The 22,036-nt window shown below is 36.3% G+C and overlaps 1 protein-coding gene across 1 annotated transcript; it reads left to right on the plus strand.

Moving 5' to 3' along the window:
• The first annotated feature begins 624 nt into the window (after positions 1-624).
• On the plus strand, positions 625-21,603 carry LOC120630811 (vacuolar protein sorting-associated protein 11 homolog). The gene is made up of 17 exons (XM_039900102.1): positions 625-766; positions 935-1,003; positions 3,337-3,510; positions 4,139-4,291; positions 4,610-4,740; positions 5,553-5,703; positions 6,337-6,765; positions 7,439-7,714; positions 7,925-8,144; positions 9,244-9,466; positions 10,292-10,450; positions 11,277-11,434; positions 11,988-12,069; positions 12,472-12,687; positions 13,383-13,517; positions 19,061-19,305; positions 20,708-21,603. The coding sequence occupies exons 1-17, from the start codon at positions 752-754 to the stop codon at positions 21,061-21,063; spliced, it is 3,192 nt and encodes a 1,063-aa protein (XP_039756036.1). The 5' UTR covers positions 625-751; the 3' UTR covers positions 21,064-21,603.
• Positions 21,604-22,036: the final 433 nt, after the last annotated feature.

The following is a 22,036-nucleotide window of genomic DNA, read 5'->3' on the forward strand; positions in this document are numbered from 1 at the left end:
TGATTATACGTCCACTTTTCAACATGTTGAAACAGAGTTAGTACTATATAACAACAAACACAAAAATCGAGTCAAATCACTATGTTTAAATTAATGTCCAAATTAGAAGAGCCATAGTTAACGTAATAGTAAACAATATATATCAAACTTAAACGAGCGCACAGTCAACTTTACAAGATATGGAACGAAAAATTGCGCAGTGCGCGCGGGGACGCTTCAATCATGTGCCGCTTGGTCAGATACATCATCTCAGACTCATTATTTAGAACCCATTTTGAGAACCAAGCTTATTCTTTGCAGTAAAGATAACTACACAATATTTAATTTCGATATTCAGTAAAAAAATGGTTACAGCTCTAGTATAAAAAAAAAAAGACTGAGAACGTAACTGTAATCGAAACGTTTCGCAACAATTATAAATTGCATGCTACTATGAAGTAAGCGCAAAAAGAATACTCGCGATATATTCTTTCATATTATTTAACGTCCCAAAAAAATTTACGTATTTTTTAAAACACTGTATGTAATTGATTTTTATTTTTTTGTTTCTTTCAGTTTCCTTCCAAGTTACATTCTATGGTCTTGCACAAATGTCAAAACGGGCCTATTACATTTTTCCGACTATAATAACTATACACAGAATTTCTGTTTTCAATTTTACTTTATTCTTATATTCCAGTTTATAGGAAATCAAAGCATTAAATAAATAGTTACAAATTAGCAGTAGCATGATCATTTTTGTTTAGACACAATGGCATTTTTAGAGGTAAGTCTACTTTTGTAAGGTAAAATTTAAACTTCTATATGGTCAAAGGGGAGTTGCGTTGCTGTTTTTTGAAATAACTATCTCAAGAAGTTATTAAGATGCACTAAGCTAGTTTCTTTATAATTTTAAGAAGCTTTAGTTAGTACTAATTTAACATTATATTTTCAGTGGCGTCGCTTTACGTTTTTTGATATCCATAAAAATATAGACAGTGGCAAGATTGCAGAATGCTTACAAGTAAGTGTGTATTCAACAAACTTTAAAAATATAAGTTACTTATAGTAGTTAGTATGGATAATCAATACAGCTTAACACCAAAGTCAGGTTCACCTTACTCACGTGAAAACGTACCACCTAAGGTCTCAGACCTTACTTAGCTTCCTGATGAAAAGTGTTGAGTATGATAGAAAGTTAAATCACGCAGCAATCTGAGTTTGTTCAGACATAATGCATTAGTAAATTTTAGCAATAATCATAAGTTTGCAATTTAGCTATCACCAAATTCCCACTAAAACCAACCACTTCGTTTGCAAACATCATTGCTTTTTATGTTACAAAGAATTTTTGACTTTGGTTTTGTTCAATACTGGTATATAATACCAAAAACCTGCCGTACCCCCTTTTTCAATTGGCCTAATGTTTATTTTTGGATGAACCAGAAAGCTTTACTTAAGGATTACTTAAACAATAAAAAAGCTTTTGTGTGAATTGCTCTAGCTTCATAGTTTAATATAAATTAACTGTGAGATGGTGATAACAAAATAAAATGTACCCCGCTAAGTTTGTTGTGGGCTCTTCTTAGAACAGGGCGCATTTTGAACCCTTTTGAGCTTTAGGTTTAAGTTGGCAAACAAAGTTATCACCATCCCCTTACAATTATGTAAACATATATGTATGAACTCTTCATAAGAGCCTGTGGTAGGCCTACATGAAAAAGAAATTTTGAATTTGAATTTGCTCTGTGAATTCAGCTCGATATGAATTCACTCCTATGTAGTGCTATGATCACTACGGATAATCTCATAGATTTAGCATTTTGTATTTAGAAATTTATTCCGTCCAAATATTTAAACACATCAGATTTAAATTTTATCAAAACGACTAATTAATTTATTTACATAACTACTACATTTTTTTTTTGATAAGTGTCTATAGCAATGGCTACTGATTAGAAATTTTATAACACACAATACTCATTATGTTAATTACTTAGTCAGGAATCAATTATGATTAGTTTTCACATCATAAAATAACATAAGGATTGTAGTACTTTATGGAAACTTTGTCTTTATTATAATAATTTATGTATAAATTCCCTAGTTATCAATTTCAAAGGTGCATTTGTTTATTTATTATTATAATATAAAACCTATCTTTACAGGCTAAACCTAATGGGATAAATAAGCTAACAATGATAATTCAACAAGTACCAAATACAAGATAACTAAAAAATAAGACCTTAAGTTATTGTTTAAGAATAAAGACTTAACACAACTAACAGATCTTAAGGTTTATGTGCAATCCTTGAAGCAGATTTGCCCAATGACTTATATCTAATTTGTGTATATTTCTTTCAATAGGTTTACTACTAAGATTTTACAAATTTACTTCGCACTAATCAGAATCGTAATCGCAGTAGATGGTAGTTGTAGCACAGAGGATGCTTCTGCCCTTTCGTTATATTCCCTTAGTTACCTTATATAACACCCGCAGGAAGACGGGTGGTGAAAAATATATCTTGATCTACTCTCACTATACATACTACTTAGAGTACTCTTTTTTTTTATAAATATAATAAATATACTAAGACAAAACACACATCGCCATCTAGCCCCAAAGTAAGCGTAGCTTGTATGTAGTTGTGTTATATATTTTTATGAATAACTAGCTGTCCCGAACTTCGTACCGCGGATCATTTTTTTTTTTTGATGAATGTTTTATTTTAATACTTATTATCCTATTCCGGCTTAAGAGGAATCCAAGAAATCTAATATCTTAAAAATTGGTCCAGCCGTTCTTGAGTTATAAATGGTGTAACTAACAAAACTTTCTTTTATAAATATAGATATACACTAACACCCAGACACTGAAAAACATTTCTGTTCATACACACAACATTTTGCAGTTGTAGGATTTGAACCCACAGCCTTGGACTCTGAAAGCGGGGTCGCTGCCCACTGCGCCAATCAGCCGTCAAATTAACTTAAACAAAGATGATTAAAACCTGACCTGAACAAATTAAAAATTATAGATTCAAAGAATTGACGGCTGAGTGGCGCAGTGGGCAGCCCCCCTGCTTTCTGAGTCCAAGGTCGAGGGTTCCATTCCCACAACTGGGAAATGTTTGTGTGATGAACATGAATGTTTCTCAGTGTCTGGGTGTTTATCTGTGTATTATAAGTATTTATGTGTATTATATTCATAAAAAATATATATATTCATTAGCTATCTTAGCGCCCATAACACAAGCTACGCTTACTTTGGGGCTAGATGGCGATGTGTGTTTTGTCGTAGTATATTTATTTATTTATTTAAAATTTAATAAATATGATAACTTTTATTTTTTCAAGGACACTAGTGTATCAGTAGCAACTAGCGGTAATAATCATGTGGTACTTTGCGATGTGACCGGCTGGGCGCACCTCGTTTCTCGTTCCTGGGAGATCACATCTTTCAAAGCATACGACCTGACAGTTACTCTTGGTCAGCAATTGCCACATGATCCATATCTGGTTACGATTGGGGTGAGTTTTTTTTTTTAACTAACACATGTGTAGAAGAAAGAGGACCTTGCTTTTATTGCTGTGGGCTTCTTCTTAGACTAGCTTGGTCTTCGGCCTGACCGATGGCAGAAGACATTTTCTCTAAGGGGATAGGACTAAATTAATTTCCCCTCCCACAGTAACCAATCTCCGGGCAATAATATCCAAATAAAAAACTTATACTTTTGCCTGTATTTATATTATCTATATATATGTATTTGAATAAAGAAATATTTGACTTTGATGTAATGAAACATAGCAAACGTTAAAATATTTTTGTACCAGTAAACACAACAATAAGTGATTCCACTAGGTTAGCAGGTAGACCAGAATGCTATTAATATATTATTATTGTTTTAATTTCAAGTATTAGTATGTATTTTTTTTTAATACTCACCACCTGCAGTCTGTTATCATTTTGATTTCCTTATCCTAAGGTTGCCTGGAAGAGTTGCTACGCAGCGATAAGACCGCCTTTTTTATACTGCTTCTGCTGTGTTTTTTTTTTATTCTTCTTATGTATTTTTTTTGTGTGCAAATAAAGAGTATCAATAAATAAATAAATATTTTTTTAATAATCGGAATTAACTATTGCCTTTTATCATTGCAGGAAGATGAAGCTGGTGTGACACCTTTAATAAAAGTATGGGACTGGTCGCGCGTCGACAGGCACGGCAATCCAAAATGCGTGCGAACATCGCGTGCCGTGCCATCACATATGTATCCCACACAAGCGACCGCACTTGCGGTGCATGATAATAAAGTAAGTCTCTCTTAATTCTGACTAAGTCCATCTCGGCTCCCTCACTCTTTCCCGTATCTCTTTTTGTTTCTTATCTCTTTTTCTCGTGTAGCTTTTATCTTTGACTCTCCTGTCTTTGACTCTCACCTCTCCTCTCGTTGACTCTTTTCTCTTCTATCTTCTATTTGTCTCTCGTTCGCTTGCATTGTATGCTGTCGAACTTATTAGTTTTATATCAAAGTATTAAAATAATAATTTAATTTCACGTATTCTAGTCATATAAACACAACAAAGTCATATTTATTTTCAAGTTTTGTAAATCTTAAAACCTTTTTCAAGAATCTCCTTGCTGTTGGTTTCCAAGACGGCTCAGTTACGTTATACCGCGGTGATATCACAAGGCAACGCAGTGGGAAGATGAAGACATTACCGGATACTGGATCTAGTCCCATAACTGGTCTCGCATTCAAGTAAAAACTATTTATATATTATCAGAATCTATAATATATATATATATTTTTTTGACATTATAATTGACGTACCAAGCTTATGACCCAATTGATGGTAAGTGAAAAACCATCATTTATAAACAAAGCAAAGCTTCTCTGGGCACGGAACACATCCTACAGATTGCCACCCTGTGTCCATCTATCTGAGACGTAGGTGTTAAGATTCTTAAGCCTGTAATTATACCGGCAACCAAGCTCTACAAGCGGGATCATAGCATCGCTGCTTGACGGCAGAAAGAAGCATGGCGATAATCTTTCCCCGGAATATCTGTCACAAACATCTCTAATCAAATTGTGAAATTTAAAAATCTCTTAATCATTCATTAACATTGGACGGAGTTTTGGTCTAGCGTAGTCACTAGACTAGACCAAAAGTGAAGACGACGTCCTAACCTCTTGGCCCCAGTGGTTAGGACTTCGTCTTCACTTTTGAGGTGGCCAAATTCGAACCCCGACACACTCCTTTAACTTTGCTAAGTTATGTGCGTTTGAAGCATTAAACATAACTTTAACGGAGAAGGAAATCATTGTGAGGAGAACTGCCTGAGAGTTCTCCCTAATGTTCTCAAAGCGATTTGAAGTCCACACATCCGCACCGCAGCCTACGGTCTAAACCGTTTTAATTCTGGGAAGAGACCCATGTCCTGTGTTTGCCGCTAATGTGTTGTTAGTACATAGATGACATTTTGAGCCTCAGCAAACCTAAAAGAAATAGCACTCGAATAATAATTTACCTCATTGCGTATAAGTTACATAAATAGTTTAATGTATAGGGGCGCAGACAAGTTGTTCGTGGTGTCTCGCGCTTGTGTGATGGTTTGCTGGATCGGCAGCGAGCGTTGTGTTGTGTTGGACGCAATGGGCGCTTCCCCGGCCTGCAGCGTACTCGCGGACGGACATCGTCTTACCGTTGCCACCACTAATGTATGTATACTCACTGTTGCCACCACTAATGTATGTATACTCACGACAAGGTTTGTAGCTGTTAGCCAGCTGGAGAGTTCTACCAGTTGATGGGATTAACAGTCCAAACAGATACACCAAGGGATGGGAGAGAGTTCAAATGCTCGCCAAGAGTCGGGCCTAGGGCTATCTGACTGAGTGACGTCAGAAATCGGGGCTAACACAACAATTGATACTTTTTAGCTCGAGGAAACCGAAATTCCGCGGAATTTGTAAACAACAATAAAACAAAATACCAAACGAATGTTACTAGAAGTCCGTTCTAACAGAACGGAAAAATGACCGAGCAGTTGCCGATTCCGTGGAATAGTCGAAGGTTTTTTTTTCCAATACGGACATATACTTTAGGCTTTGGCAATAAATATAGTCCTATTTTCAATGGAATTAGTAAATTGTTCGGGTATTTTTGAGTTTTGTCTGTACTGACGTGTATATCCGATTCAGACATTTACTAAAGGCTTTGGGAATAAATATAGTAGTCCTATTTTGCGTGGAGTCAGTTGGAAATTGTTGGGGTATTTTTTAGTTTGGTCTGTACTGACCTTTAGTCCCCGTAACTACACAGCTACAGCTCGAATCATATATGCATTTTAGGCCATTTATTGCTACACAACCGACGGCCGCGGTCCGTGTTACGCCCTTGAAGGAGAAAAGCTCAGACTGAACTGGTTCCGAAGTTATTTAGTCATCACCACAAACGAGACTTCGAACAAAGCTTCGAGTTCCGCAACCACGCCAAAACTAAACCACCTAACCATACTGGACATACAGAACAAATTTATCGTATTCTCAAAGTCCTTCGAAGAAATTGACGCAGTTTTGACAGAGTGGGGCTCTTTTTATATATTAACAAAGAAAAAAGAGATGATATTTTTGGACGAAAAAGATCTGCAGTCAAAATTGTCTATGCTGTTTAAGAAGAATTTGTATGACGTGGCTATAAGAACAGCTAGTAGCCAGCATTACGATATTGAAGGGCTGATGGAGATATATAAGCAGTACGGTGACCATTTATATAGCAAGGTAAGTAAGGTTTTTTTAAATATTCGATGTCAAGTTATTCAAATATCAAATCGATCAAATTCAAATTCAAAATTCATTTGTTTTAAGTAGGCCTACTTTTGAAACGTCAAGCATGTATGTTTGTAGTGACTCTACCGCCGGTTAGGAGAGCAGATTCTACCGAGAAGAGTCGGCAAGAAACTCAATAGTTGCTCTTTTCCAACATCAACATTTCAAATATTTTTTACATCTTGCGGGAGATGAGATGACCTCAGTTGCTCATACATAGCGCTATAGGGAGTCTTAAGGTGAAAGCTAGCCAACTATGGCTAAGGCAGTAAGTTTTAGTGGGGACTTCAACTAGATTGATCCTGGCATTGACTTGGCGGGAGGGGGAGGATCCCAAGGCCAATTTCAGTCCAGTCTGTTTCAGTCAAGTCCCCACTGTTATTGAAAAACAGGTGAAAAATTATTGTCTCTGGACGTTTGGCTGATGTGAAACATTTCAGTTTAATATATTGGAAATAAAATGGTCTACGTGATACACAAACAAGCTTGTCGAGAGTTGTCGCATGACGGCACAAGAGGGCGTTAAGTCGTTTGCCGTGACGGCCATAGTTGTTTATAACAAAAATGTAATTAATTTGTCTCCGTTCCATAGGAGTAAAAAGTAAACTTTATAATATTCCTGCAGGGTGATCTCAAAGGAGCAATAGACCAGTACGTTAAAACGATAGGATGGCTGGAAACCTCATACGTAATCCGTAAATACCTCGAATCGAGACACTTGGAACCGCTAGTCCAGTATTTAGAGGTCCTCCATAAGAAAGGATGCGCGACAGAAGACCACACGACACTGTTGCTAACTTGCTACGTGAAGATCGACCAACACGATCAACAAGGAAAGCTAAAAGAATTCATCAATTCCAAGGACAAGGCGATCGATTTTGACGTGGATGTCGCTATCAAGGTTTGTATGTTACACAAATAATATCGTATCATCCCTTAACAATGTTTCCGGTAAGGCATCATCATCAACCCATTTCCGGCCCACAACAGGGCACAGGTCTCCGCTCAGAATGAGAAAGGCCACGCTGGCCATGTGCGGATTAGTAGGCCAAAATTATCCCTTAGTAACTCCTCATTAGAAGTTTAGCAACTTATTTCTTACCATTTATAGGTGGTACGTCAAGTAAGCGTGGACGACGCGCTCTCCTTGGCAGGTAACCATAAACGCCACGACTGGTACCTCAAAATGGTCATAGAAGACAAGAAGGAATTCAAACAAGCACTGTCATATATAGCCAATCTCGAGTATGAGGACGCCGATATGTTTATGAAGAAGTACGGCCATAAATTAATCCAGAACGAGCCTGAAGAGAGCACTAAACTTCTGAAGCGTGAGTTAATTTAGACTTATGTCCGGTTCCTTGAAATGAAAATAAGTCTATAGTTCTACAACTTTTTAATCCGGTAAATTCAAATCAAATCCAAATCAAAATCCGGCCAATGCACATAATTTTGCGAATAGCGCTTCTATACTAAGTGATTTTTTTCGTATAAAGTCGACATTTAATATATCTGAGTGTCAAGTGTCGGATTATCTACCTGCGTTTATATAATCGACCGCGTGAAACTCAACTACGATTTATATGGAATCGAAATAGCGCCATCTAGTGACAGTTCTGTTTCCCAGTATTGAAACTAGAGCTCTTTCGATACCATATAAGTCGTAGTAAACTTTCACAATTGAATAAGTAAACGTATATAGAAAATCTCACACTTGGCACTCCGATCTACAGGAACACCAAATATTCAAATAATTTAAGTTTTAATAAGGAAGCTTATCAAATTAAGTTAGTCAAGCAACCGCAATTAAAATGATACCGCCTGCGCACCGCGCCGCTGTCACCCTATGTAGGATGCTTCTTGTAAGCAAACTATTAATTAAATTTTCTTAAATTTTATGGTCCATTACTTTTTAGAAATGTGTCCCTTTATACCTACATAACGTGTTAATGAAAAAAAGAAATAATACTTCAGAGGCTATATTGGTACATTATTTACTTTCTCTCAGACTTGTCTGTGAAATCGAAATGCGGATACTTTTTGATAAAACACTGTTATAGTTTTTACTGAAAGAAATCAGATACAGCCCTAACATCATGCAAAATTAAAATCAAGTAACTCCTGTCATTTTATTAGCTACGCGTCGCGTATCGCATAATGTAGGTATCAGTCTTTTATCTTCAATAGGGTTCGTTTATTATTTATTCTTATTATAATTAGGAATTCGTTTGTACAGAGAAATAAATATGCTACTTTTGATTTAATATATTTACAGGGATGTTTATGGACCCACATTACAGGGACCCTTCAACAGTATTTCCGAATTGCGTTACACGTTGTATATTTCTGAATATAATAGTAAACCTTGGACACATTAATTAGGTCACTGTGGTGTGATATAAAAATAATGTTTTTTTTCAATATTTCCAGTTCTCTGCACGGACTACAAACCACGCGATCGTCTATTAGTAGACGAGAACTCATTATCCGGTGGATTCACGGAACCGGACCGGTCGTATCCGGACGATTTCATACACATGTTCCTCAGCAACTCAGAGAGGCTCATAGATTTCTTGGAGCACATGATCTCTGTCGACTCCAAGTGCACCATTTTGGTTTACAACGCCCTCATCGAACATTATATACATGTTTGGTCAGTATTTCCCGGTTTTTTAATTATTGTAAACAAGGGTATATCCCCAACCTGCCCCCAATCCGCACTGGGCCAGCGTGGTGGTAACGTCCGTTCTGCCCAAGGGTCAGAGGGAGCTAAAAAAAAAGGGAAAGAACCTGTGACCTCCCAAGGTATAGTCGAGCTCCTACCCAATATCACCGCCTATTTGCTGTTAACGTACAAATTATTTTATGTCATTATCATCATATCAACCCATTACCGGCCACGGGTCTCCCCCCACAGTTAAACCCTTCTAAGGCCGCAGTCCACCACGCTAACCCAGTGCGAATAGGTGGACCATTTGATGTGACTGACGACTATATAACAATACTCAGTTTAGGTTAGGCTAACCTGAGTATATAGTGATGCCAGAACTACTTCAAGTGTGGTCATTTTTATGGAACAATAAAATTATTTTTATCTGTTTATATTTATCTTTAGGGTTAATCGAAAAGTGCTAAAACAACCAAAAATAAGGTTTTGTATAATTTTATTAGTGTTTTACCTACACTTAGAGGAATTATCAAATTTATAAATTTATGATTATAGATGACGCTATAGTCGCAATGAGACTGATGTAAAGGCATTTACTAATTTCGGCATCGACGGTAGGAGAGCCGTAGCTTAATTGGATAAATCGCTCAGGCCGCGATTGTCAGAGAGGTTCAAATCCTGTCGTTTCCGAAAATTTTTATATGCATTTTAAATTATATAAATTTAAGAATAAGGTTCTTACAAATTTTCGGTCCATACACTTGTTGTTAAGATTAAAAAAAAATTGTAAACTTATCATACGCTTTTTAGGGCGAAGTCACCAGAAAGTGATAAAAAAACTTATGAGCAAAAAATATTAACAATACTGAAGGACCCCGATGCAAATTTCGACCGCGACCAAATACTTATCATATGCCAGATGCTGGGATTCCAAGCGGGAATATTGCATTTATATGAAGACATTAAGTTGTAAGTACTAAAAATTATGTAACTTATAGTACTATAAGTATACAATATAATTATTTGTGTCCTATTTTTTCCATATAATATATTCTATAACGAATATTTTTATAAATCCCGTCTAAATCTTTCTCGAGATAAATAGTAACCTATGTTCACCTTTAGAAAGCGGTAAAATATATGTGCGGTTAAGTCAAATGGGTACATAACAAATATCAAAAGTTAAGTGAAACGCGTACAAACCTTTTATTTTCCCTGGATTAAACGTAGATATCTCATTGTAGATATCTAACGCAGTAGTAGTTGGGCTGTACAAATATAATAAATAAATCAATAAATATATGACAATACACACATCGCCATCTAGCCCCAAAGTAAGCATAGTTTGTAATATGGGTACTAAGAGAGCTGATGAATATTTTTTTATGAATATAATGTACATAAATACTTATAGTATACAGATAAACGATACAAATAATTTTATTATTTTGTATTCCACTACTTGACTGCAATCCCACCTTCTGGTAAGTTATGATGTAGGCTAAGGTGGCAACAGGGTACCTTGATAGGTGAATAGATCCCATCAAGGCCCATAATAGACACAACCTAAATACTATACAAAACCAAAACACAATTAAACAAGAAACAATATATACAGGATATAACATAAATACAAAACAAATAATACGAAAACATAAGAAGGGATTTTTGGTCACACTTCCCTATAGCGACGGTACACAATGACCTCAGGCCAAAAGTTAGTTATACCCTTAAAAAGGCGTATGATGTATGGGATAGTAGTGAGATTCCTTTAATGCAATTTTAATTTCCTTAGATGGCGTGCCCAAGTGGCGTTACATCTGCGGTCGGGTGACGCGGAGCGTGCGTTAAGCGTGTGTCGTAAACGCGGAGCCGCGTGTCCGAGGCTATGGCTCGACGTACTTTGGGCACCGCCGCCTCCGTCGTGTCTGCCTGAATTACTGCACGTTGCGGGTGAGTATATTTTTTCAGTGAAACTTCATCGGCTGCCATTAGATATTACTGAAAGTTAAATTTCAAGGTCACATTTAGCCACATTTCTTGAGAGTCGAGAACTGCATAAGATCGGAGAAAGATAACACATAGAGGGTAAGAGTGTCTATCTATTACAAATTGCGCATTCGCGATTGTCGTACGCATGCGTGAATGTCGTACGCATGCGCGATCTTCGTACGCATAGGTGATTGTCGTACGCATGCGTGATTGTAGTTTTTTAACCTATTCGTATTATTTAAAAAATCACGCTAGTAAAGTAAATAAGATGTTACATCTTACGTTTCAGTGTTTATACATATTTAAATCCACTACCCTTGTTGAAAATAAATTCTTTAACCTGCTTTCCTAACCTGATTTCAGAGTAACTTCAGACATACAAATTTGATATTTCAAAATTGCATTTAAAGGATAAGATGTTTTTCAAATAATTTAATTTGTATTGTTATTAACTAACTGTATCCTAAAGGTTTACGTACTTTTATTAGTATCTGTTATATTGTTTTTTTTTTAGCTACTGAAAAACTCTTGTCACCTATCCAAGTCATCGATTGCTTGGCGAGCACATCAAACTATACACTTGGAGACGTTAGGAAGTAAGTATAATATTATATAATGAATAACGTAATGAATAAGAAATAACGTATTATTTATAGATATATTATCTAACTTATGCATTGGCAGGTCCAAAATTACCTCGAGAATCAGATTATAAAAGCATATACTCAATCCCACAAATGACTTCTGCACCTATCCCAAAAGATATGCAGATGTAACTTATGTTCATTTCGAGTAAGGCAGTTGTTTATATCCACTTTTCGTTTATAAAGAGTTCAGTAAAGTAAAATGAAACAGAAATCCTTACATATAATGCTTTCAAGAACGAGTGCAGGTAACCCAATGCGGTAGCACCGCTTAAGACCTAATTACTTATTGATAATTTCGATTGACAAATGGTTTTGAATTCGAACTTAACTACAATAATAAATACCTTGTAGGTATTTGATGGACGTCTTAAAGTCCGAAGATGACGTCATCACGAGGGAACGAGACTTGGCAGCGAAATATAAATCCGAAATCGAGAAGATGAAAGCCCAGATCAAGGTGATCCAGTATGAGCCAGTGACCTTCCAAAGCTCCCGTTGCGCAGCTTGCAACAAACTTCTGGAACTACCCTCCGTGCATTTCCTCTGCCAGCATTCCTACCACCAAGAGTAAGTTTTAAACTGAACTTAACTAATGTCTCGAATTATTTGCTTACTATGCTACGTAATACGCTCGTGTGAACATATATACCCAGACACTGAAAATGATTCATGTTCATCACACAAACATTTTCCAGTTGTGGTAATCAAACCCACAGCCTTGGACTGAGAAAGCCGCCAGTATGTCTAAAATTGTTGTTATTCATTAATCAAGAAAATACGCTAGAATAAGCATCACAGTGATGCTTTATGGTAGAGGAAAAAAAATAAAAAAAAATTTACTAATGATTTTTTTTTATATAGTTATAATTGACTGTCTTCTCGCGAAAAGCTTCGACCACCATTTTATGAAGCTTTCGCTTGTTGGATCATGGGTCGAATACAGAAGGCAGTATTCCTTGCATGGCGCGTATCGTGAGGAGGTTCTTCACTCTGGAGCCCTGACCGTCGGTTGCTCGTCGTCGATTCAAAAGGAGGGTGGACTTTTTTTTAATTAAGCATTGTTAAGAATTAAAAAAAAAATGAAAATCAATAAATGATAAAAACTGTAATAAGAAATGGTTTTTGGTTATTAGGTGCATTAGGTTCAATTTCTAGCGAAGTTTCTAGTTTGGCGAATTAATAGATGTAAGGTCACTTTTGCATCTAAATGTATCAACGAAATTAAAAAAAGAAAGACTAAACACCAGTTATTTTGTCCACAGCTGTTTCCAAATGTACTCTGAGAGCGAGCACGAGTGTCCGTCGTGCGTCACTAGTGCGGGCAGGAACAGAGCGTCTATGCCGCCACCCCCCGCCGCAGAACAACTACACTCGAGGCTACACGCTGACCTTGACCCGTGAGTAGTTTGTGTTAGTATAGTCATAGGCGTATTCATCCTAGGGCCCGAAAGGGCTTTGGCCCGGCGAAAGCAAAGTTATAAATAAAATACTACGACATCAAATCGCCATCTAGCCCCTAAGTAAGCGTAGTTTGGTTTATGGATACTTAGATGACCGATGAATATTTTTAATAATAACATACATATACAACTTGTAAATGAAAACCGAAATAATACTTCACAGGCTTTACAGCTACGTTGTGTACAGTCTCTGAGACTTATCTGTGAAACCGAAAAGTTAGTTTTTGAGTAAACACACACACACATCACACGCAAAAATAAAATCATGTGACTTACTAGGTACGCGTCGCGTTGTGTCGGTACTATGCAAGTGTCGGTCTTTTGTCTTCAAAAGGGTTGTCAGAAGTAAACACTAAGAATGTTTTGAGTTCGTTTGTATGGAAAAATATGCTTCTTTCGATTTAATATTTTTACAGGGTGATTCTTATGCATCCATTATTATTTCGTAATTCTGTTACACGTTTGTTTAGTTATAATTTAAAAAACACCCAGACACTGAAAAACATTCATGTTCATCGCACACACATTTTACAGCTGTGCGAATCGAACACCCAGCCTTGACTCAGAAAGCAGGCCCTCTGCGCCAATCGGCCATCAATATATCTGATGAGAGTGAATGTACTTTTTATCCTGGAATAAAGCGTCGTTCCTTTGGGATAAATCGGGATTCTGTTATAATTATATGTGTGCATGTGTACGGGAGCTATCGTGATACGCTCGACCGTAACAATAGGAAGATCTTCCTCCGAGCGGGTGATCGTGCTCGGGGACCGAGGTACGAACTTTCATTTTTGGAAGTTATATATATAGGCATTCTTAGTGAACACTTCGCTAGCGCGATGTAGGATTTTTAGTAGCGCCATCTAGTTATGTAATGTGGAGACCGTCACACATGTATTGTATCTCTTCGTATCAGTTATTTGTACCTACTCAGCTCTACTCTTCAATTTTTCTCACATTCGAGGGCATCTGGAAGAAATCTCTTAAGAGATAAGTTGTTCTTGTGCAGGTCCTGTCCTTTGTATGTTAATTTTTAAATTTCTGGTACTAAATAAATAAATGAACAAATAACCTCTCCACGAATAAACGCTTTTGTGTTCATAGCATTGGTGGGGAAATTGGGATGCATTACCTAAATTCGAATAGTACAGCGGACCAACCCACCCGGTGTTTAATTTTCTTTCGATGTACCATGTAACAGAATTGCGAATTAATATTGACGGGTGCATAAGTATATTTCATAAGGAATCACCCTTAAAAACATTTAAAAAACGTAACATACCAGAAACGTAACATACTGGTAATAGACCAGAAATAATCGCTTGTGAACCAATGATATTATACTTCATTAGTTCAGTGATATATGTATAATGTTGCTTTAGGAATAGCATCTGAGTAAATATAGAAGACGACAGAAACACGTATAGCACATATAGTAACGGAATGTGTTTAAAATTCAGTTAACAGTCATGTTCAAGTACGATTTGCGCTAGCGTGTAGCGCTTACTGCAAATAAATGGTCGTAATCATCATATTAACCTATTACCGGCCCACTACAGGGCACGGGTTTCATCCCACAATGAGAAGGGGCTTTGGCCGTAGTCCACCACGCCGGCCCAGTGCGGATTGGTGGGCACACACAACTTTGAGAACATTATGGAGAACTTTCAGGCACGCAGGTTTCCTCACGATGTTTTCCTTCACCGTTGAAGAAGAAGATGAAACACTTTATTGCACGTATAACATACATGAAAAGAAATAGGAAGTAGGAAAGCCGGCCTTATTGCTGCAAGCAATCTCTTACAGGCAACCTTTGTAGACAGGACTTCCAGCAAGAGAACGGGATAGTGCCAAGAGTGTTGATAGATATGTATGTAACGTAAATACCAAAATGTATAAATAGATAATTTAAATATACATACGTAAGAACAATTAAACTATAACGAATTCACATACTTTGATGCTCACCTTGAGTTGATAAATAATTTATATACCGGTCGAAACCGGAACCACGGTCGGAGCAGACTAGCAGAGCTTGTTTTTTTTTTATTTTATAGTTTAATTTCTTCATCCGCGTTTGTAACAAACCCCTTGGGAACCGTTAACTTCCCTGGAATAAAATTTAACCTATGTTATACTCCGTCCTTTTAAAAAATTCAATATACTATTATTATTTCACATTACTATGACAACATTGAAATTACCTTAGACAGAAAATTTAAAAAAACCAACTCACGTTATTTATGGAAACCCCCTAAGTGCCTGTGATAAGTGATGAATAAAACTCATTTGAATTTGAATTGTTAAATCCTCACTTATTATTAATACGAAAGTGTGTTAATTTGTGTGTCCTTCCTTCACGACCTAACTTAGCAACCAATCAACTTGGTTTTTGGCATAGAATTAGTTGAAAGGACGGAGAGTAACAAAGGCTTCGTTCATCCCAGAAAAACAAAGGGCTCCCACAGGTCTTTTTAAAAGACCGTGATAAACGCGGGCAACAACTAGTACCAAATATTATAAGATGTTAGATTTTTTTGTTTGTTTGGACCCAATAGACTCCCTAACTACTTGACCGATTTTACCCATTTTTTTTTTGCAATAGAAAGCTAAATAATCACGATGTAAAATCATAGCTTATTATTTATTGAAAAATAAATTGATATCCTTAAGTAAATTGCAATACTGTAACTTGAAGTAGCAAAATTTTACCTACATATTATTTGGCGTGACCAAAAGTTATGTACTAAATGTTTAAAGTACTTATTATTACCTATATAAATCCCCGGGAAAACTGACCGATTTTTAAAACACTGACGCCGACGAAGTCGCGGTCAACAGCTAGCAATATTTAATTTGCGCTTTTAAAATTACGTTTGCACCGATCGCTATCACACCGGCCTTTCATTGGCTCTTCAATGTCATTGCGACTTGAGTCGTGACCGCGCGCGTACCTTACTTTTTCTTATCAAATTGGACTATATGGTGTAAACAAGTTTTGTTTAAATTTAATACTGTTAACGGGTCAGTGATGTGTGATGTGTATAATTTGAATCGATATGTTTTCCCCTCTATCGTGGTGTTTTCGGAGTCACATTGATGAGGGCTACGAAAGGTAAAATGTTGTTAATGGTTTTTATCCACGAGCAATGTTGACATTATACGTGCGACGTAACACTTTGCAATTTTTGACAGCCCGCAATAGTATTGTGGCACATTTCAAACAGATGCTATCGAGAAAAATAGTCCATTAAGCCTGTAAGAGATTGCTTGCAGCAATAAGGCCGCCTTTACATGTCTACATTGTGTACTGTATACTCCTTACTATTTCTTTTCCTGTATTTTATACGTGCAATAAAGTGTTTCTTCATTGTCTTCTTCCATTTTAACTCTTGGTATTTATGTGAATCCCAAGAAGACAACACTAATTAGTTCATTTAAAAAATATTGGATAGAAGCAGGCGTTACTTTGCGGAAATCCATAATATATTATGAAAATTAAGCTTAATTTGCTATACTCCACGCAGTGGCGTGCACAGGGTTTTTGACAAGGGTATGCATAAAGAAGGAAGGTGTCATAAAATGGAAAAATCTTTCGCATTTATGAGTCATACGAAAATTTTAGGGTATGCAGTGCTTTTGTGCATGTATGAAGTGCATGCCACTGACTCCACGAATAGCAGCAGAATCTGTATGGTGTAATTTATAATTACTTCAATCTGTATACTCCACACCAAATACATTACCGAGGTACATTGCCGAGGATCTGCCTCGGCAATGTACCCTCTACGCATGACTTTTATTCATTGTCAAGTCAACATCTCCTGAAAATGCTCCGGTTTCGGAGCGGAACGTGCGTAGAGGGTACATTGCCGAGGATCTGTTTGGTGTGGAGTATACGGATTGAAGAAATTATAAATAACACCATACAGATTCTGCTGCTGTTCGCGGAGTATAGCAAATTAAGCTTAATGGTCATAATCATTTTAAAAAAAATGCTGCCAGAATTTTAGGTTCCAATCAATATATATAAAATACTATTTTTTCATGCCACGTGGTGACGGTAGATCAGAATATAGTTATCTACCCCTCCTTCCGCGGGTATCGTACGAGGCGACTAAGGGAATATAACGGAGAACGGGCAGCGGCGTCCTCTATGCTACTACTACAATTTACTGCGATCTCCAACCCGCTTGCCAAGCGTAGTGATTATGGGCAAGCCCTCCCATTGGGAGAGGCCTTTAGTTCCGCAGTGGACTGTAACAAGCTCTTAATTGATGATGATAAATAACATCACATTTGAAATAATTTCTATTAAAAAAAGTTTTAAGTTTTGTCAAATTTTAAACCATTTTATTAATTCGAACTTTTAGCATAAGTGCCGTTGTCATGGCGTTTTCGGAATACGCAACATTCATAGTTATGAAATGTTAATTATTCTTTTTAGTCACTATCGATGTTGAAACAACACTTGCGGCATTGCACTATGAAATTTAAGATAGTGTTGTGACACATTTCAAAACTTACTATCGAAAAAAATTGTCCAATTTACGAGTATTTTATAATACTTAGAAAATTTGAATTACAGACAGCATAATCAATTTTATTTATTTGCTGAAATTGGATAAAGATTTGATTATTTTAGCATTTTTTATCGCTGATTTACAAGTTTTAGGTGATAAGTTTCAACACAGTATTAAATTAGCTTGTATATAAATTAATTTAACAACATGTTTTTGTTATCAACGATACCATTACGGATAACCACGTGTATTATTAAGTGTATTAATTCGCGTCAGCTTTGTGTTTTAAAATGGCAAATTTCCCAATACTCTTTGTTTAAAAAATATCGGAAAGTTTATAAAACTTCCTAGCTTCACTAATAATGGTGCGATTGTTAAATTATACTGTTTTATTTTAACATGTTTGCATGGTGAGCATTAACAAAGTAAGAAAAAGGTGGTACAATTCTATGGACTGAAATGCTATGGCGATGAGAGTGAAGCAGAGCCAATGTGTTGGTTAGCATATTTAAGTGACCCTAAAAAACTTTATAGTGAAAACAACCAAAATTAAATATTAGCATTTTCAAATCCAAATAACCTTTCTTGACATTTACAAACATTTTTTTTTGTTCCTTTTTATTTGTTTATGCTATTTTCCTTAGAGCTCCATAATTTAGAAACAAATTTGAAATATTCTTCTTTTATTTCAAAATATATACTTTTCAGAGTTAAGTAAGCTTTAGATTGGTTCCAAAGATATTTGTCCAAATTCGGTTCTGAAGGTGAGATTTTAATCAAAAGTCCGAGAATATAAAGTCTTCCAAGTTTCATTACTAAAAAAGTAGGTTTTATATTTTCATATAGTCGTTCTTATAGGAAGAAGATACGAAATGTAAATTAATTAAGATATGGGCCCCTAATATAATTGGATCAATAAAAAAAATTATAAATAATTTTTATTATATTTACTTTCAGCTTCACAGTGGTATCAGAATACTTCGGTCGCGGACTATTCAATAAGGTGACAGTTGTGACCGAAACGCCTGAGCAGTCTGTTACACCACCCGGATCTACACTTGCACCTGCACCCGCGGTCGCACCCGTGTCCGCACCCGTGGTTGCACCCGTGGCCGCACCCGTAGCCGCACCCGTGACCTTGCAAACTTACGGCCCGGGTGCTGAGGCCAAATTGAGGTTGCAAGAGGGACAGAGTAAACAAGGTAAGAAAGATATACTAAGTGTTAACGACTTTTAATAGTATGTATATATGTACTTACTCATTTATTGTATGTTAAAGTATTTAATTATGTAAGTGTTGTTATTATATATATTAGTTTATTTTTATATTTATTTATTTATTATATTATTTACTTTTTATCTATTTGTGCACACTAGTTTTTGTATTAGCATGTAGTTATTTGCATGTATGTATTTTAATATTTGTACCACCAGCAGTCTATTCTCCTCTTCTTTTTTTTCCTAATTCTAAGGTTGCCTGGCAGAGATCGCTATTAAGCGATAAGGCCGCCTTTTGTATTACTACTTCTTTCGATGTTTCTGTTTTTGTTATATTTTAAATGTTGTGGTATACAAATAAAGAGTTTAAATAAATAAATAAAATAAGTGCCTGAAGACTAAAGTTTTCGAACAGTCCGTATTGCCAGTGATGATTTACGGATCCAAAACGTGGTCGCTTACTATGGGCCTCATAAGAAGGCTCAGAAGTATTTCTACGTGATCAAATCAGAAATGACAATGATCTAGAGTTACCGACATAGCTCAGCGAGTAGCGCAGCTGAAGTGGCAATGGGCAGGGTACATAGCTCGGAGAACCGATGAACATTGGGGACATAAGGTGGAATGGCGACCCCACAGCGTAGGTCGGCCCCTAACGAGGTGGAAAGATGACATCAGGCGAGTCGAGAGAACATATTCGAAAACGCTCTACAGCCTTCAGGCTGTAAAGGTGACGCAGTCGAATTTCGGAAAACCAACAAATAATATTAATAATTGTTTTCTTATGCATATTTTTACGTTTTAAGCTATAGTGAAATTTCTGCTTATTACAGTTTTTCAAAACGACTACAATTATTAGGTCCAAAATAAAATACGACACAAGTTTTAATGACATTTGTTTGAGTCTATGTACCCATATATACAACGTGTAAATGAAAACCGATATATTACTTCACGGGCTTTAGAGGTACATTAATAACAGTCTCAGAGACTTATCTGTGAAACCGAAACGCTAATAGTTTTTGAATAAACCACTGCCATAGTTTTTACTGAAAGAAATCGGATACTGCCCTAACATCACATGCAAACTTAAAATCAAGTGACTCCTGTCACTTTACTAGGGACGTGTCGCGTTGCGTAGGTACTATGCGCGTGTCGGTCTTTGATCTTTAATAGGGATTGTCATAAGTAAACACTTAGAATGTTTTGAATTAGTTTGTATGGTAAAATAAATATGCTTATTTGATTTAATATTTTAACAGGGTGATTCCTTATGAATGTACTTATACACCCTTCTATAGTATTTCGTTATTCGGTTACACGTTGTATACATTAATACAACATGCATTATTATTTTTTACAATTTTATCAACTTTTTTTTTCCAGTGTTCGTACCAAATACAGCAAAGCAGGTCGCACCACAAGGTACCTCAGTGATACCTGTGCCAGAAGGTAGAATGAGGCTCTTGGAACAACAGCAATACGCTTCCAGCTTGGAAGCTAACCTCACTAGGCTACTACCAAAAGTACAATCCTCTTTTGACTCTCCGTTGCCAGTCAGAAAAGCAGTCGCAAGAAAACCCCAAAACATATCCACAGCTATCGCGAATGATGCCAGGAATCCCTTCGACGAAGGATACGACGAAGCCAAGAATCCTTTCGCCGACGAAGATAACAATGATACAAACAATCCCTTCGGCGAAGATGACGATTATGATAAGAATCTGAATCCTTTTGCGTGAAGATTCTAAGTAATTCTTTGGGACACTATTTAATGGAAAGACTGGGCCTTGAGTGTATATCTCATTAGCACTTCTTCCTCACGTATAGTACACATTGCGAAGATCTAGAATCCATTAGGCTGCCGTTATACCATCATCCTAGTTATATTATAAACGTGAGTTTGTGAGTGTGTATGTTACTCTTCCACGCAAAAACTACTAAACGGATTTTACTGAAATTTGGAATGAATATAGTTTATATACTGGAATAACATATACGCTAAGTTTTACACCAAAAGAGTCTATGGTTCCCGAGCGATTTGTGATAAACTGAGATATTGCTATAGTTTGTCAAAGCAAATATCCTTGCAATTAGATTTATAACAGCTGCACTCCGCGTTGTTGTTCGCGATGATGAATTCTTTACACATAATTGCATTAAACTCAAAGTTCGTGTACAGACTTATTCACCGCGGGTGATATGTAATATGGGTTCTATTCAGGGGCATGCAGGGTATGCACAGGGTATACAGATGATATAAAATGAAGAAAATCTCCAGTACGAGCTATACAAAATTTATGGATAGGCATTATAAGAGTTATAAAATGCCTACCCTCAAGTATTTAAAACTAATACTGGAGATTTTCTTCATTTTATATCATATGCACGCCACTGGTCCTATTCAATTCAATTATTTTATTTGCATAAAATACTGTAGGTATACATGTTTAGTCATAATCTAAGACATGCAAATCTTAATTTAAACAAATTCATTTATATAATAACTAAAAAAAAAGCATACTTTTTACTCAAATCAATCAAGATTTATCTCAATCAATCAATCAAGGTTACTCAAATCAAGAACTATTAGGCACCTTTTGGACAATTACTCTGTATCTTAGTATATTTTGCAAAATTTTCTCGGTTCTGGCCTGGTGGGGGGCTCCGGCATTGGCTAGAGCTACCACCCTACCGACAAAGACGTGCCGCTAA

This window comes from Pararge aegeria, chromosome 17 (assembly GCF_905163445.1).
Source record: "Pararge aegeria chromosome 17, ilParAegt1.1, whole genome shotgun sequence".
Classification (NCBI taxonomy): domain Eukaryota; kingdom Metazoa; phylum Arthropoda; class Insecta; order Lepidoptera; family Nymphalidae; genus Pararge; species Pararge aegeria.

What these genes read in the sequence shown, in the direction of transcription:
- LOC120630811 (XM_039900102.1), top strand. An exon ending in ACGTGGATGTCGCTATCAAG is followed by an intron (nt 7,715 to 7,924) that starts GTTTGTATGTTA and finishes TACCATTTATAG; the next exon opens with GTGGTACGTCAAGTAAGCGT. An exon ending in TTATATGAAGACATTAAGTT is followed by an intron (nt 10,451 to 11,276) that starts GTAAGTACTAAA and finishes TAATTTCCTTAG; the next exon opens with ATGGCGTGCCCAAGTGGCGT.